The 12,614-nt window shown below is 37.0% G+C and overlaps 1 protein-coding gene across 3 annotated transcripts; it reads left to right on the top strand.

Moving 5' to 3' along the window:
* The first annotated feature begins 181 nt into the window (after window positions 1-181).
* Window positions 182-4,359, top strand: LOC138701676 (uncharacterized). Of its 3 annotated transcripts, none has more exons than XM_069828819.1 (6): window positions 182-577; window positions 1,180-1,368; window positions 1,704-1,863; window positions 1,984-2,250; window positions 2,388-2,516; window positions 2,605-4,355. In XM_069828819.1, exons 2-6 carry the CDS (start codon window positions 1,189-1,191, stop codon window positions 2,865-2,867), a joined length of 999 nt encoding a protein of 332 aa, XP_069684920.1. In that variant the 5' UTR covers window positions 182-577; window positions 1,180-1,188; the 3' UTR covers window positions 2,868-4,355. The 3 variants fall into 3 exon arrangements, with proteins under 3 accessions (XP_069684920.1, XP_069684919.1, XP_069684921.1); XM_069828818.1 differs by having other exon boundaries at window positions 183-577; window positions 1,175-1,368; window positions 2,605-4,354; XM_069828820.1 differs by lacking the exon at window positions 182-577 and adding an exon at window positions 884-1,048 and having other exon boundaries at window positions 1,984-2,034; window positions 2,605-4,359.
* Window positions 4,360-12,614: the final 8,255 nt, after the last annotated feature.

Raw genomic sequence — 12,614 nt, 5'->3', positions numbered from 1 at the left:
CCAGAGAATCAGTCCTATTCCGAGGCTTATTATAGGGATACGTAACAAGCTGTTTTTTACGGTGATGGGTTGTTAGCCCTTCGCCCAACCCCCAAGCTGGAGGACCACCCCTTATCGGCTGTCCACGACTGCTTATTCAATATATTCGCAGCTACCCTCCATATACTAGACACAACATATCATGAAGTACTAAGATACAACTTCGACATTTTTCCCCTATTACTTGATCACAAGCTAAAATCTAGTGCTTTTCCAGCCCACAAGTTCACTTCATTACTGCCAACACTTCCTCTAACACCCGCAAGTTACAGATATTGGGATAGTTAGTCATTTTGTAATTGTTAGGAGTGGCACGATTGATTCCGGTCAGCAGGCTGATAAATCACGTTCGGCAAAAATTCACCAATTTTAATATTGTGTGTATATTTTTATTGTATATCGCGATTATAATACATTATAAATTGCGAAAGTGGCGAGTTGTATGTGAAGTTATTGTTTTCAGCACTTCATAACTTTGAAATAGTTCTTTTCAGAACTACAATACCGATATTGTGTAGGCCTATATGCGTGTTTCGTGGTAAGTAAACATTTGGAATATGCTGTAATATTACAATAAATTATTATGCATATTAGAATGTTGTTCTGTATTGTGATTCACTCTAATATATGTATTAAGGTATTATAATAAGTTATATACTTTAATTTTAGAACAGTGACTACTGAAGGTAACATCATTCTTTGAACACAAAAAACAATTATTGATATTAAAATGAATTATATAATATTTATATTGTTTAGCATAATATAAGGATTTTCTCAGAAACCTAGACCAAAGGCACGATTCACTGTCTTTCGTGAAATGTAGATACCGGTATTGATAAACACGTGGTTTTAGTTTGCAGCCATAAATACTTCCAACAGTGCATTAGAATATACATGTAAGTATCAAATGACTTTTATGTTGAAAGTAAGTTATATACATTTCACAGAAGACAGTAGAACAAAAGGAAATTGTGTTTCGTTTGGTTCAGCTGTTTTGAAGAATTACGTAATATAGGCCTAATGTTTACATAACCTTACAAATATTTAGTGTAATAAAACTAATAAAATTAAGATTGAGGTTAGGTTAATGTGTAGTTCATATTTTAAAATACAGTAATCATTTCACTTTAAGATTAGGCCTACAACATGTCCAAAAGGAGAGAGATTGCAGAAACTTGTACATCAAGAAAGAAGAGGCGTTCATTGCAGAGCAGCTTACAAGAAGCAGTCGTTAATATGTACAGACAATTGAAGGCTGAAGCAGAAGAGGAAGATGTCTGTCTAACCAAAGGGGCTCTAATGAAAAGAATTGCAGTTCTTGTGGGTGTAAGTACATCTACCTGTTTTTATAAATAATATTTGACAGGATGAGCACAGACTTATTCCATAAGGATGCATCCACAATAGACTGTTCAAAATATTTACACAAGGACTTTATATCCTAATCTAATGTAGAGTTCATAATAAACTAATGTGTGAGGTGGAGTTTAATCCATATCTGCAACTAGTTTTGAAAAATTTTAAGCTTATAAATATGAGAAAAACCATAATCTTTATGTCTATAGAAATAATTAAAAAAAGGTATATTATTTGTTTACATCACAGACATGAAAAGCTTGAAATATAAATATATTAATATAATATCCATATTTTTATTACAGCATTCGTACAGTGCAGTTGAAAGAATTATTGCCAAATATGAAAAGGGGCACCCACTGTCTACACCAGGGAAACACAAGAAACGTCCACGATGCGTAACTGGAATTGATGATTTTTCCAAGGAAGCCATTGCAAGATTTATATATGATAGACTGAATCGAGGTAAAGATAATTATGGCAGTGACATTTTTAAAAGAATTATATTAAGTTTAAACATTATAGCTTACAGTTTACACTCATTATAATTTATATTTTATCATTGCTATTTTTATTTCCATGCAGGAGAAAGAGTAACAGCAAAGCTGGTGCTGGACCATGTAATGGAAAACCACGGTACGTATTTATTTCAGGGATCCCTTTCGTCATTAAGGACGATTTTGAAAGAAATGGGTTTTAAATGGAAGAAAGAAGACAGTCTCACATATGTAAGAGAGAGTGAAGATATTCAATTCAAGAGGACCTGTTTTTTAAGAGAATATGTAAGGAATATGGAGAGTGAGAGTCCGAAGCCTGTCGTTTTTCTGGATGAAACATGGATTTTTATGAATGGTAAGCTTTATTACAATATTAATCAATCAGCTGATGGCTTCATTGGTAAGATAGCTGAGCATTGGATAACAACACTATTTTAGGATAGTGAAGGGAATATAAGTTATAATATTATTCATTCCATGTATATTTCATAGGCTCTGCAACACATTCTTGGAGTAAACCAGCTATTGTTGGTGGTAAGGTTCAGGGAGTCATGCGTCGGCCTGCTGAGGGAGGAAGACTGGTCATCGTACATGCTGGAACCTATAATGGTTTTATTCCTGGTAATATACAGTAGCTACTATATATTGCGAAGTAATTTGTATTATAATATTTTTTATCTAGAATCTAAACATCTTTCATCTTTTACAGATGCAGATTTAATATTTGCATCTAATTTGAAGACTGGCCAAGATTACCACGGTGCCATGAATAGTGAAACTTTCCAAAAGTGGGTGGAAAGGCAGCTTATTGTTGGTTTGAGAGATGTAGGTCCTTCCATCATTGTTATGGATAATGCATCGTACCACAATAAAGCTGCAGAGGAGCAACCCACAACAAAATGGAGAAAAGATCAGTTAATGGTAAACATTATTTCTATACAATCTTTCGCATTGTCTGTGATGAGGCGATAGTAGCGATCCTGGTGGTTAGCAACTATCTATGGATGCATATTCCCTACGTATTGAGCTTCGTGACTACATATACTAGACTATGATGTTATCCTCTTACTACACTGAACTTTCAAGGGCACAAACGCAGAAAGTCCATTTTAAATATTGAAATTATACAAGAAACATGAGAATTACATTTTTAAATGAAATAAATTGTGTATTAAATCATATACGTGAATGAATATTCATTGATTAACTTTACAACTTCCTTCCTGTGTAAACTTGTTAGGAAATTACCTGACTCACTAATTTCGTGGTATTATCCTTCATTGTCTAAAGCCTAGTCTTTGAGCAATGAAACATAACACTTCGAAACTAGTCAGCCAGATAATTTCCTAAAAAGTTAACACAGTAAAGAAGTTGTAAAGTTAATCAATGATCATAAAAGTATTAAAAGTGTATATAGAACATTGAAGAACAAATAATACTCTTTACAATTTATTATTAATTTTTTTTCCCCAAAGATTCATTTTACACAGAAGTATCCTAGATGGAATTACACAATTTCTGCTCTAAGCCCCTCATTTGCTGTCTGAGCGCCACTTCTGAAACCGCGCCATGTGAGGAAGTGGGGAGCGGGGGAAAGTGACTCAGCAGGTATAGTAATCTAATGGGTTCCACGTCGCATTTCTGCCGCGGTTTCAGAGTTGGCGCTCAGATAGTACCTGAGCGAAATCTCTTTCTTGACGAACGCCCTGTAATATCCGTGGCGTTTACATAACTGGCAGCCGAGGATGAGATCTGGTTGAAAGAATTTACTGAGTGCCATACTTGGATACAAAATACGTTATTTAATGATTAAAATGGGTTTACAAAACAGAGATAGATAGGAAGAAAGAGAGAAACGTATGTAATAAGAAGTATTGGGAATCGGAAGATGTGAAGAACTATATTATTAAAGCTTGGGGATTAGAGAGAATTACAGCGTGAGGAGAAAACAATGGCGAGGCAGTACAGGAAGGGTGACAAAGAACCGGGGGCAAGGGTGAAAGAAAAAGGATAACAAGAAGAAACTGTATGATTTAAGGAGTTGGTGTGGTGGGGAAGTAGTGCGAGATAAAAGAAAGAAAAATTAGATAGGAGGGGGAGCCAAGGATGTCAATTGCGAGTGAAGTGAAGTGAAGTGAAGTGAAGTGAAGTGAAGTGAGGATGTGGAACTGAGTGGTGGGTGCCAGTAGTGGATCATCGCTAGTGTGAGAAGTGGGAAAGTAATGGTTGGGTAATGTGGGGAGTGAGAGGAGACAAAGATACACTGAAAAGAACATGAGTGGAAGAATGAATTCAGTAAGATATGACTTGCATAAATTGTTATGTAATAAGGTGAGATGACACTGTATACAAAATCTGTGAAGTATTATCTTGCCGAAAGAAATGATTAATGACAAATATATTACATTTTATTAAAGCCGGTAATATACAGGATGTTTAAAAAATACGGGGCATAATTTCAGGTATGTATTTCCCACATGTAGACAATCAAAATAGTTCATTACAACATGTGTCCGGAAATGCTTTATTTCCGAGTTATGGCCTTCACAACATTGAAATTTACCGGAACGTTTTTCTTTCCGCAGGTCGTTGCCGTCAAAGGAGACATTAAGAGGGCACTCTGACACTTCATTCCGAGGCGAAGGTTACATTCAGTGTTGTGGAGGCGTTAGACTGTGCGACATGTATTCAAATCAAGAGCTGGCAGAGATACACTTCATGTACGGTAAGGCGGACGGCAATGCTGCGCTGGCTCATCGTTTGTACCAGGAGAGGTACCACAGCGACAATGTCCAGATCGGAAGACATTTGTACGTCTCCATTACCGTCTGTGCGAGTATGGAAAATTTAACTCTCCCAGTTTGGGAAGGGAACGACCAAGATCTACAACTCCAGAAGTACAGGAGGAGATTCTGGAGGCTGTGAACATGACTCCTTCTATCAGCACACGAAGGGTAGCGTTGCAAGTCAATGTTCCTCATACGACTGTCTGGAGACTGTTGAAAGAGTATCAATTGTATCTTTATCATTTGCAACGTGTACAGGCCCTGTCACCAGCAGATTACCCTGCACGAGTTAGGTTCTGTCAGTGGTTCTTGCAGCAGTGTGGTGTAAATCCGAACTTTCCTGTCTTAGTATTTATTTACAGATGAAGTACAGTTCACACGCGATGGCATAACAAATTTCCACAATCAGCATGTATGGGCGTATGAAAACCCACGTGCAATTGTTCCATCTCATCACCAGGTGCGGTTCTCCCTCAACATGTGTGCCGGTATCATTGGTGATCGATTAGTTGAACCCCATGTACTTGTAAACAGACTTACGGGCCAGGCGTACACAAACTTCCTAGAAAACACCATACCTCATGTTTTAGAAGACACTCCTCTGATCAATCGTCAACACATTCACTTCTTGCATGATGGCGCTCCTGCACACTTGAGTCGTACGGCTCGCCGGTACTTGGATCGAAGGTTTCCTGATCGATGGTTAGGTAGAGGTGGCCCAATTGCTTAGCCTCCACGCTCACCTGATCTGAACCCTCTCGATTTCTACTTGTGGGGCCATTTAAAATCATTGGTTTATTCGTCTCCAGTGCCTGATTTGGAATCCCTTCGGAATCGAATTGTGGCATGTTCTGAGGACATACGCAATACTCCTGGAGTTTGGGATTGTGTTCGCAGGTCAATGAGACATCGATGTGAGGTCTGTATTCAAGCAGGAGGTGGACATTTTGAACATCTTCTGCAATGACAACGACCTGCGGAAAGAAAAACGTTCCGGTGAATTTCAATGTTGTGAAGGCCATAACTCGGAAATGAAGCATTTCCGGACACATGTTGTAATGAACTATTTTGATTGTCTACATGTGGGAAATACATACCTGAAATTATGCCCCGTATTTTTTAAACACCCTGTTGAGTGATGCAAAATAATTTTTTTTTTCTTAGAACACAAATGAAACCTACAAAAATGTTTTCAAATAGGGAATTAGGAACGAATTAAGATTCTCCTGAATGGTGTACATAGCGAATGAATTGGTAATCATTCCTTTCGAAGCCTGCTTCTCGCAGTTCCTGTGAAATCTCTTAGATAACACGCACCATCCCCTGAACTTTGAGTCCGGTTTCGAATCCCGCTTGGGGCAAGTTACCTGGTTGAGTTTTTTTCCGGGGTTTTCCCTCAACCCAATATGAGCAAATGCTGGGTAACTATCGGTTCTGGACCCCGGACTCATTTCACCGGCATTATCACCTTCATCTCATTCAGACGCTAAGTAACCTATGATGTTGATACAGCGTCGTAAAATAACCCACTACTATAATATTAAACATAATCTTAATAAGATCCAGGGATTCAATGTAGCACAGTTATAATGTCTGCAACACTGTTAGACGTAGTCATTTTAGAATAGCTGCTCTGACTTTGTTTCTGCTGTTACAACTTAGAACATAATTATGCTGCAATTATTTAACAACGCTGTATCAACTACTAGGTTATTTAGATGGTGTTTGGGTAAAGAGAGATAAGTCATAAAATGAGTTTTGAGATAAATGAAAATTAAACTCCGGATCCTTATTGAAAATAATTTTCTACTCAAATAAAACACATCAACTGCTAATATTCTTTAAGTTTTTTCACACCCTCTTATAAGTGTAATCACCTGGCGAACAAAATCAATTGCACAAAAAAAAAAAAGAGACTTAACCCCCTTTACCCGAACACCATTGATTTAGTTCGATGAAACGGTGATAGCAGGATGCTATTTGGCGAGGTGAAGCCGAGAATTCGCATGCGATTACCTGATATTGTCCTTGGAGTTGAGGAAAACCTCAGAAAAACCCAACCAGGTAATCAGCCCAAGCGGGAATCGAACCCACTTCCGAGCGCAGTTGGCAAATGTGCTATCGCCTGAGGGACGCCGGTAGCTGTTGCAATGTTAAAACTTAATTAACAAACCAGTCTTCAAGAATACATATTATTGTTACATTAAATCACAGCAAATGCTACCAGCACATAGAGATATAGAAATGCTTATAAGTAGCATCCATATGCAATATAGCCTAAAGAAGTGTTTTGTACCCATGATGGAGTGAGTTGCGTGACGACTGTAAATCAGCCTCACTATCCGTCACACTACGCACTTCTTTCTAGCCTTCAAATCCATATAGCAGTGATCTGTATTTCCTTACAGTTCTATACGTATATGTATGGGCCATTCCATATGAAATCGGATAACGAAAATCCATGACATGTCATAATTGTCTGAAAATTCGTACAGACGTTTAGTATATGGGAACTGGTAAATGTACAAATTTTGGCTTTCCTTAGCCCAGTACTTTTTCAGATAAAATTCCTTAAAATTTAGCGTATTTTGTATTTTATTCTTACTTTAAACACGTATTACTACGCCTGGTTTCGAAATAAAAACTTAAGCTATACCTAATTTTGTAGTGCACATGTAAGTGTATTAATGGGGTGTAACACATATATTTTATTCTTTGTGGAAATTATGGATATATTGTTTTTGTGGTTTATAACATGTTACCACCAAAAAAGTATGGATATAAAATACTATAATATTAGTTATTGTTGAGACAAAAACCATACTTAAAAAAAACTATTTTAAATGAAATGCCTTAAAATAAATATTTCAAATTTCGCTATATAAATACCCGCTCTCTGCAGCGTCATGCGGAGATGTGAGAGGAGACAGAATATTCTTATCAGATGGCCTTGAAACAGCTGGTGTGTTGTCACAACACAAGGAATGAGACGAATACGTGACCCACCAGCCAGTGTTCTGCGTATAATTATTACAGGGTGACAGTGGATATTCAGTTCCAGTGTTTGAAAGTTTTCCTTTATTGTGTTGCAGAAAATTCAACAAAAACTACTATATTAAGGTAATATAATGATTACATATTGCCTTAAAAGCAAGAATTATAGCTATCAATCCTGCTATTACAGAATCGCATTACAAAAATACATGTGCACATTATCGGTACTGAAAAGTCAAATCCTTTTTTATAGGGTGCCCAAAATGGAAAATCGTTTTAGGACAGATCGCTGTTTCAACCCCTTCCAACGATTACATAGAAAAAGGACCACAGAAAAGTTGAAGGTAGTGCCAAATCGGATATTGGAAAATTTTAATATTCCCATTAACTTAAAAAGCTCTGTGAGAATGTGTAAAACTTGTTCCGTGCAATTATACAAGACTAGACTATCCCCCACGGATATTACCGGTACTTCTAAATACTGTGCGGAACAAATTACAAATCCCAATTCTGATATCTATCACAATGATAAAACTAATGTAGGAGGAAGCGCAAGTAACCCAAGTGTTACAGAGGAAAGAACAGGAGAGGAAATTATTGAAGTGGATAGTGCCGATAATACAAGTGACGGTACTACTACTGCTGCTGCTGCTGCTGCTGCTACTACTCCTACTCCTACTGCTACTGCTACTGCTACAGAAAGAAATTGCGATTCCAAAATTAAATCAATCCCTCGTTGCTATTGGGGAAAGTCCACTAAGAAAAAGAAGAATGACACAAAAGAAGTAGCTACGCGAAAACTAAAGTCATGAAAATTGCAACAGCTTTAAATATAACAATTTTTCAACAATCAGAAAGCAGTGACACTCGGCAAGAACCTGAAGACGAAATATTAGACTTTTAATGTGTAGCCCAGACAAGAAGAAGGGACAGTCTCTGATAGATGAAACAATAATTTTGGTTCATGAATTTTACCACTCAGAAGAAGTAAGTCGGACGATGCCAGGGAAAAAGGATTTTGTAACAGTGAGGACAGAAGACGGCAAAAAAGAACATATTCAGAAGAAGTTGGTTCTGTGCAATCTGATGGAATTGTATCAGGCTTCTCCAAATTTGCACAGTTGAGTCCTCAGAATTGTGTGTTAGCGGGTTCCTCTGGCACACACACGGTTTGTATCTGCCTAATCCACCAAAATGTTAAACTGATGATCGACGGAGCAAATTTGGCAGCACTGACAAAGGAAGAGGATTTGCCCATAAAATCCCATAAAGATTGTGTTGTTAGAATCATATGCAATCCTGCACGTCCCTCATGTTATTTTAACAAATGCACAGAGTGTCCCGGAACAGAAAATTTAAAACAACAGTTTGGAATTATTTTTGATAAGTTTCTGATTGACAAAGTAGCCTACAAGCAGTGGATTTGTGTTGATAGAACTAGTCTCGAACAAATTGAAAAGGACCCCGATGAATTTATACATGTGCTTCCCGAAAAACTGAACATGCTTAAAATGCATTCATTCATAGCTGCACAACAGAATGACTATTACTCTGATGGAAAACCAAATTAAATCCAGGGGAATACGCAGTAGTTTTTTATTTTTCAGAAAACTATGCCTTCATTTACAGGACGAGGTTCACGGATTTCATTGGAACAACCTTCAGTCCACATTACACCCTTTCGTCATTTACCATAGAAACTACGATGCTCTCCAGTGTGTCTCTTTTGTTGTAATATCTGAATGCTTAAAACACGACTCTGTCGCAGTTCACCTCTTTCAGAAACGTTTGGTAAATTTTTTAAAACACAAATTTGCAAATGTGAAGAAACTTACTATTTCAGTGACGGTGCGGCCTCCCAATACAAAAACAGAAAACAATTCATTAATTTATGCCATCAAGAGAAAGAATTCGGTGTAGAGGTGCAGTGGCATTTTTTCGCAACTTCACACGGCAAAGAACCGTGTGACGGTGTCGGAGATACCGTTAAGAGATCAGCTGCAACAGCTAGCCTGCAAAGGCCCGTCGATAAACAAATAACAACCCCACTTGAATTATTCAAATGGGTTGAAACGGATTTGCAAGCAGTTACAGTTTCTTACTGCACAAATGAAGAGTATGCCATTGAACTAAAAGAGTTAGAACAGAGATTCGAACTCGCCCAAACAGTGCCTGGAACAAGAACATCGCATGCCTTCATACCTGTCTTCACATCGAAGCTGGAAATGAAACTTTTCTCCCATGCTGCCGATAGTGTTGAAGTAACCATCAGTAAACAGTAACAGGTTAGTGTAATTATATTAGTATTCAGAGAAATACATATTTCATTTCGAGTTGTTTTCAAATGCGTGAACTACTCACATAACGGAACTTACGAGCTGCTAGCGTTGGCCAACTACGCGCACGCTCAGCTTGCTGTGGGATGGAGCCGCGCGGCGAAGAAATCCACGATGAGAATTCTTTTCTTTATTTTCTTCCATCCTTACCCAAAGAAAATTTTGGATCTGTAAACTGTGTTTTATTCTATATTAAGTCGCCCATATTACCGTATTTTTATGTTTGAGCTATTTAAGTCAAGAAAAAAAGTAAAATAAATAAATCTGCCTAGTCAAGTGAATAAGAATTAAAAAAAAATCCCTCCAAAGTCATTCTATTACTCTCTTTAAAAAGAGATGTCGTTGAAAATTCTACCACTAAATGTTTTTGAGCAATGTTCTTCCAAAGCTAAGAATTTTATGAAGTACGATAAATTTGACGCTCTATAAAATGAAAAGTAATACTAGTTGGGGATATTTTAACTCACCATTAGGCTTGTCCAGTGAAGGCCTTTCAATGAGAGAAGCACCGGTTTTTTTTAAATGCGAGGTCAAATTTTCTGAAATGTTGTCCGATTTCACATGGAACAGCCCGTATGAGTTGTATCCGCATCAAAAGAAGAGTAAGAATATCTAGAACTCACAAAGAAATGCAACCCGGAAACATAACAGCGCGTAGAGGCAAACAAATGCAAACGAAAATAGGGATACTTTTATTTTCGATGCAGAACGGAGTATGCCCAGTCCTTTATAGACGTTGACTACCAGTTTTTGCAGAGGTATGGATCCTTTCCTGCTGTCATTTTGTAGGAAAAGTGTACCAATATAGACTTTACTTGGTTTAATGAGGCGTCTGTTAACCATGTGTAAGTAACCGGTGATCGTGAATGGTGCACAGAAATTACATTTTAATCACGGTTATTTTTAATCATGGTTTCATAACCAATGGTTGCTACGTTTTTAACCGGCGTTACTCATATTTATTACTCATATTGTTACTCATATTTGTTCTTCGAGATAATTAACTTTGCAAGGATGCACATTGACACAGAACCTACTTTGTCAGTGTAAACAGAATCTTTAAGGTGTCAGAATTCACAACGTCCTATCTCCTGAAGTTGTAGTGATAAAAGCGGTACTCAAAATTCTGTATATTCTTCTTCTTCTTCTTCTTCTTCTTCCTCTGTTGTAGGAAGTGAATCGTGTTTGTTTTGCGATTCAAGATTATTTATTCTGATAGCGTGCACTCACTCTCCATACAATGTTGATATGTGCTTCCTCTTCTTCCATCTATGGACCCTTATTCTTCATTTCTTGAGTAGTAAAGTTTCCTTCATTCAATTAACGTGTTGTATCCAACATTTGAAGAGTCCAGGGGAAAAAGGGGGGATGTCCACTTTTAGGCAAAATTCAGATTTCCATTCGCTTATATACTTCATATGAAGTGTTTTCATTCTACACTTAGAAAAGGGGAAGAAAGTTCTCAGTTATCGAATAATTGCAGGTTAAATATTCCTTGTACAGGGAAAGAAGGGGGCATTTCCATGTCGAACAATGAAAGAAGGGGGTCATACAATCAGTTTTTCATTTTTCCTTGCTATTGGATTGAATATTATAGCTTTTGAAATCATAATCCATTGTTCACAATAATCACTAATAGATTTAGCTTCAACAAAGGAATTATTATTATTATTATTATTATTATTATTATTATTATTATTATTATTATTATTATTATTCATGTTAGTTTTACTAGAGCAATTGAAGTGCAAACATGTGTGACTCTGTATCAGAATCTCTTTGTATCAATACAAAAAAGAGGAAGAGGTTTGGACCTGTTAATGATGCTTTCAAAAAGTTAAGAGCCTAAAGTTTTGAAGCCGATAAAGAATGTTACTGCAGAAACAAATGTTTTGAAAAACTACAAGTCTTTGATATTCAGAAAATAATACATGACTTTAATGCACTGGCTGATTGGAATGCACAAAGTTCTCACCTTGCTGGCCTCATCACTGTTCAACTAATATCACGAAGAAAGAGCAGGAAGAATGAAGATGATGCTCAAGACGGAAGAATTGGTGATTTTGTTGTGTGTCAGAAATCCTTATCTGTCCACGGAATAACGAAGAAGAGACTACAAACAATTCGGCGTTCTTTGAAATTTTCTGAATTAGCACCTACTGATGACAGGAGAAAATATGGAAATCGTCCTCACAAACTATCCACAGGTACACATTTCGAAGTCATTGAGCATATTAAATCTTTCAAAGGTCGTTCAAGTCATTACTCAATGGAGAAAACTTAAAAAATTTATCTTCCTGAAACCCTCAATGTAAAGAGGTTGTAGGCCTATAATGAACATTCTCAGACTTATGAAACTTATAGAACTATTCTCCACTGAGTTCAACATATCATTTAGGTACCCAAGATGTGACACGTGCAGTACTTGCGATGAATGTGCAGCCAAGTTAAAAGGATTAAGTACTGAGTTGTTAAAGCTTGCCCATAAGAAATACAACCAGGAAGAATGAGATTGAACAGGAAATAAAGCATTTAGAAGTTCAAAACAAAGTACAGCTTGCAAAGGCACAAACATTTTATTAGCGTAAGAATAAATCTAAAAA

The sequence above is a fragment of the Periplaneta americana genome, chromosome 6 (genome assembly GCF_040183065.1).
Source record: "Periplaneta americana isolate PAMFEO1 chromosome 6, P.americana_PAMFEO1_priV1, whole genome shotgun sequence".
Taxonomy (NCBI): domain Eukaryota; kingdom Metazoa; phylum Arthropoda; class Insecta; order Blattodea; family Blattidae; genus Periplaneta; species Periplaneta americana.
Note: the sequence above shows the minus strand (reverse complement) of the source record. Positions and strands in the feature narration are given on the sequence as shown.

Excerpts from the sequence above, each read along its gene's own strand:
- LOC138701676 (XM_069828819.1), top strand. The coding sequence starts at position 1,189 with ATGTCCAAAAGGAGAGAGATTGCAGAAACTTGTACATCAAGAAAGAAG. Across the intron at positions 1,369-1,703 it reads GAATTGCAGTTCTTGTGGGT|CATTCGTACAGTGCAGTTGA; the intron begins GTAAGTACATCT and ends TTTTTATTACAG. Across the intron at positions 2,251-2,387 it reads AACATGGATTTTTATGAATG|GCTCTGCAACACATTCTTGG; the intron begins GTAAGCTTTATT and ends TATATTTCATAG.